Here is a 4,673-nt window from a genome sequence, read left to right as displayed (position 1 = left end):
CCTATAAATGGATGCATGAGGGGCGCCTGTCCATATGGATAAGATGGGGCTATAAACGCCCTCATCTTGCCACGGCTCTTCTGGGCCTCTTTAGGGTTAAGGCATACTCCCTTCTGAGAATTTCTGGTCTAACGAGTTGTCTAGCTTCACATCTTGTTTCTATGGATTGTTTGTAACCAGCTTTTGCTGCAACTGTTACTGCTGATTATTATCTTACTAATGGAAGATATGGAAAGACTGTGTTTTGTTTTAAGGCTCTGTTAGAAATTACTGATGTGCGCACTATATTGTAAATTCTTATCTCTGTATATTGTACTTCTGCATACAGATGTTATGTTAAAGAAAAAATCACATCCCCATGTGACCATCTCACCTCATAATCAAATGGCCCTAAATCCCTCACTAACCTACCCCCGCCCTCACTAAACTTAATGATAAATGCTGGCGTATCCAGTGCATTGGCAGCATCCCAGGACCAGAAGGTGGTAACCCCTCTGGACCCAGCTTTCACTATCTTGTGTGTGTTTATTATTTCTCAACCTGCCGATCCACCTGGGAACAAAGAGAGAGCCCCATTGCATTGCAGGCTGTTGACCAGATCCCACAATAAATAACAAATGTTGGTGAATTTGAAGAGAAATTAGAACCCTTGTGCATTTCGGTTGGGAATGCTAAATGGTGCAGTCACTGTGGAAAATGATATAGCAATTCCTTAAAAAATTTAACGTGGAATGACTATATGAACCAGCAATTCCACTTCTGGGTGTATACCTAAAAGGAGTGAAAGCAGGGACTTGAACAGATATTTAGACACCCATGATCCTATCAGCATTATTGATAATAGCCAAAAGGTGGAAGCAACCCAAGTGTCAACTGACAGGTGAACAGATAAATTAGTATACACATACAGTTACTTAGCCTTGAAAACGAAGAATTTTTTCTCTCTTTCTTTATTTTTGAGACAGAATTTCACTCTATGCCCAGGCTGGAGTGCAAAGGCACAATCTTGGCTCACCACAACCTCTGTCTCCCAGATTCAAGTGATTCTCCTGCCCCAGCCTCCCAAGTAGCTGGGATTATAGGCATGTGCCACCATGCCTAGCTAATTTTGTATTTTTAGTAGAGATAGGGTTTCTCCACATTGGTCAGGCTGGTCTTGAACTCCCAACTTCAGGTGATCTGCCTGCATTGGCCTCCCAAAGTGCTGGGATTACAGGCGTAAGTGCCTGGCCAAAAAGGAAGAATTTTGACACATGCTACCACACTGAACCTTGAAGACATTATGTAAATTAGAATAAGCCAGTCACCAAAGGACAAATATTGAATGAATTCCACTTATATAACATTCCTAGAGTAGTCAAATTAATAGAGATGGAATGTAGAATTGTGGTAGGAGATGGGGGTTTTGGGGCCTTTTGTTTGATTGGCACAGAGTTTCTCTTGGGGAAGATTAAAAAGTTCTTTGCATGGGCAACATGGTGAAACCCTGTCTCTACAAAAAATACAAAAATTAGCCGGGTGTGGTGGCATGCACCTGTAGTCCTACCTACTCAGGAGGCTGAGGTGAGAGGATTGCTTGAGCCCAGGAAGTCAAGACTGTGGTGAGCTGAGATCTTGCCACTGTACTGCAGCCTGGGAGACAGAGCAAGACCTTGTCTCGAAAAAGGAAAAAGAAAAAAAAAAAAAAGACTAGCCAAGTGCAGTAAGTAGTGAGAAGGGTGAGGGGAAAGAGTAGAACAAGTAGTTCAACTGTAACTCATGGTGAACAATCAATTGAGATAACTCACTACCTTCAGAACAGCCACGAGCTGACTCTTAACCCCTAGAAGAGTGAAGATAAGGAGCCCAACTGTGAATGGAAAGTTAGCCTATCATTCCCAGCGCCAGCTTCCTCTCCTCACATCCTCATAATGGATGCTGACTGTGTGGTGGGACAGAAGGGAGTTTGCAGAGCTTTGCTCATGCCACTCACCCATATTCTTCCCAGCCAGCTTGTTCATCAGGTAGGATTTGCCTGTGCGGTAGAGGCCCACAATTGCCACCACCACCACAGGCTGTGTAATGGCAGACAGGATCTTCAGAGCTTCTGGATTCGCCACCAGTTCCCCATTAGTGTTCTCAATGAGGCACATTGGGCCTGTCATGTGGATCTCTGGAGCCATGTCCAGGGCGTTGTTCTCTTCTCTGCAAGGGAGGAGTTGGAATGAATTAGAATTTCCAGTCTTTTGCATTTAGAGGATAGAGTCACAAAATTCCGCAAGATGGCCAAAAGTTTTGTGTGTGTCAGTGAGAGAGATGAGGGAAAATCTGTATCATTTAAAAAAATTATGGAAATATTATCATCAGATTAAATATTGGTATGACAGCAACTTATCAACAGTCAACTACTCGTGCAACCTTATTGTGGAAAACCTTCCCTTGGATTCTTATTAAAAAATTTACACTAGACAATAAATAGAAGATAAAATAGGACATAGAGAATTTTTTTTACATCTTGGCTATATGTAAGAAATTCAATATTGATTTGTTTATTCATGAATTCTTATGGTGAATAAAGAACCCCATGAGTAAATTTTTCATTGGTTGATGTATGCCCTTAAGACAATTTCCAGAGATTTTTAAATGTGTTCCTTCCTCCATTTTCAACTGGTTATGCTTACTTCCCTGCAATGAAGATCCATAAAGCTTCTCACAGTGCCGTTCTGGAAGTGGAACCAATGTAACATACTTTTGCAAATTTTATAGAACTACATAACCATGTGAAACACATGCCTAGGGACCTTTCCAAGGGCTTTGAAGGGGCACATGCAAGAGAGGGGCCCTGAAACTTAAGCTTCATTAGCGTCACAATAAGGTAGCCTCTAGTGTGGGTATAAATGCAAAACTGCCAATACTGAATGTTCCTAAGAAACACACACATACACACACACACACACACACACACACACACACACACAACGACAACAACAACAAAACAAAACAAAAAAATCCATGAAATAAGGATTGAAAGACCAGGAGGCACATAAAGAGAGCTACATAGGAAGTTGTTAAAAGAAAATATATTTCCAGCAATACAGGTTTAGGTTTTCTGTTTTGTTCTGTTTTTCCATTTTGTAGAGTAGGAGAAAGAGAAATGGGAAGAGGAGAAACAGAAGTGGGGAAGAGGAGGACAAAGGGCTCGAAAGATGAGAGAGAGAGAGAGAGAGAGAGAGAGAGAGAGAGAGAAAGAGAAAGTGCCAGCAAGGGAGCTGTCAGACAAGGTGATGAATGAGGCTATTGTTTTGCCAAGGAATTCAGGGAAGGCGTTTCCAGAAGGTGGGATCTGAGTTGTCTGAGTGCATGGGAGAGGTTAAAGTAAGCAAACATACTGGCTTTAGTAGTAATGCATTACAGGAAATTCTCCTGTAAATTCTCCAGAGGAAATTCTGCATAGGAAAACTAGGCCACCGCCCTCTCTCTCTCTCTCTCTCTCTCTTAAAAAAAAAAAAAAAAGGAAGGAAAGGAGAGGAAGCTCTTTAGCCTAGATTATTTCTAGAGAAGCAATCTGAAACAAATGCTGTTTTCATGAATCTTCCTCCTCTTTGGTGCTGGGTTTCAGTTTTTCCTTTGTCTATAACCCTGTCAGTGGGCTGCTTACTCTGCATTACCTTTGCTGTTCTTTCCTTCTGGTGAAAAGAACCCATTTGTAGCTCTTTCCATTTCTTAGCTGCATAGGAGCAGGATTCAGCAAGCTCCATCACTGACAATGGAGATGTAATTATGTCCCTAGTCAACACAGACAATGTCAACAAAGAGAAAGACTATCCTAGTGCATTTCAAACTCTCAGTTTAGTTCCTGTCTGCTGTAGTGGCACTTAGAGCCATGCTGCTTCTGATAACACCAGGATTTCATCTGACCTGTGTCCCACGTCAGGCTCAGCTGCAGCCTAATTTGGTCCTGGTCATTTTTAAGAAAACGAACTGACTTTTATAAATTCCTTCCCATCCTTGCCACAACGTTATAGGCTCCACGTCCCTGAGCTGAGGTACTTCAGAGCTGGAGAGGAAGCAATAGGAGTTCTTACCTGTGCTTTTCTCTTCAGTCCAGGTAAAGTTGTTTCTGTCACTTCTCTTTTCTTTCACTGGATCGCTGGACTTTTATTTTACCCCTCCAGTGTTACGTAGCTTTCTGGATTTTCCTCAGTAATCAAATAGTTAGAAGTTAAGCAACAATTGTAATGGCTTCAGAGCCTAATGAAACTGAAAGTACTTCTTTCAAGGCACTGACTCAATAACCATAAATGCAATTTCTGGATTCTGCTAGTAGGAGGGTTTAAAGTGAAGTTTCAAGGTTTTTTGTTGGAAGAGATCTTAGAGACCATTTATTGTTTTAAGAACATGTCCATTAGGTATTGAAAAAAATGAAATGTATCTGAAGATTAGAGATCTGGTTGAGAGTTGTAGAATGAGGAGGCATCGCATTAATTTTTAGATATAATTTCCTATAACAAGAGACAATTCACAAGGGAGCTGCCTATTCTTTTAGAGGTGCAATAAGTGAGGAAAGGGCATGTTTTACACTCTCATGAACACCTAGTCCCTGGCACTGTATGCCCAGCACACAGTCAGGAGGGGGCTCCATGCATTGTACTCATGTTCCAGGCTCAGTGCTGACTGGTTTACATGAATTACAC

General features: G+C 41.6%; 1 protein-coding gene across 2 annotated transcripts in view; it reads right to left on the bottom strand.

Moving 5' to 3' along the window:
* The window catches only part of GBP3 (guanylate binding protein 3), a 15,794-nt gene extending 11,541 nt beyond the window's left edge, over positions 1-4,253 (bottom strand). The window contains exons 1-3 of one of the 2 annotated variants that reach the window (XM_011982072.1): positions 4,065-4,235; positions 1,973-2,184; positions 1,547-1,632 (exon numbers count right to left, since the gene is read on the bottom strand). Coding sequence is in view for 1 of the 2 variants with exons in the window: in XM_011982071.1 (XP_011837461.1) it covers positions 1,973-2,162 (190 nt within the window). In the remaining variant the exon portion in view is untranslated. Of the gene's footprint in view, positions 1-1,546; positions 1,633-1,972; positions 2,185-4,064 lie in introns of both variants that reach the window. The other variant, XM_011982071.1, reaches the window with a different exon arrangement.
* Between the last annotated feature and the right edge of the window lie 420 nt (positions 4,254-4,673).

Source organism: Mandrillus leucophaeus, unplaced genomic scaffold, assembly GCF_000951045.1.
Source record: "Mandrillus leucophaeus isolate KB7577 unplaced genomic scaffold, Mleu.le_1.0 Scaffold235, whole genome shotgun sequence".
NCBI lineage: Eukaryota > Metazoa > Chordata > Mammalia > Primates > Cercopithecidae > Mandrillus > Mandrillus leucophaeus.
Note: the sequence above shows the minus strand (reverse complement) of the source record. Positions and strands in the feature narration are given on the sequence as shown.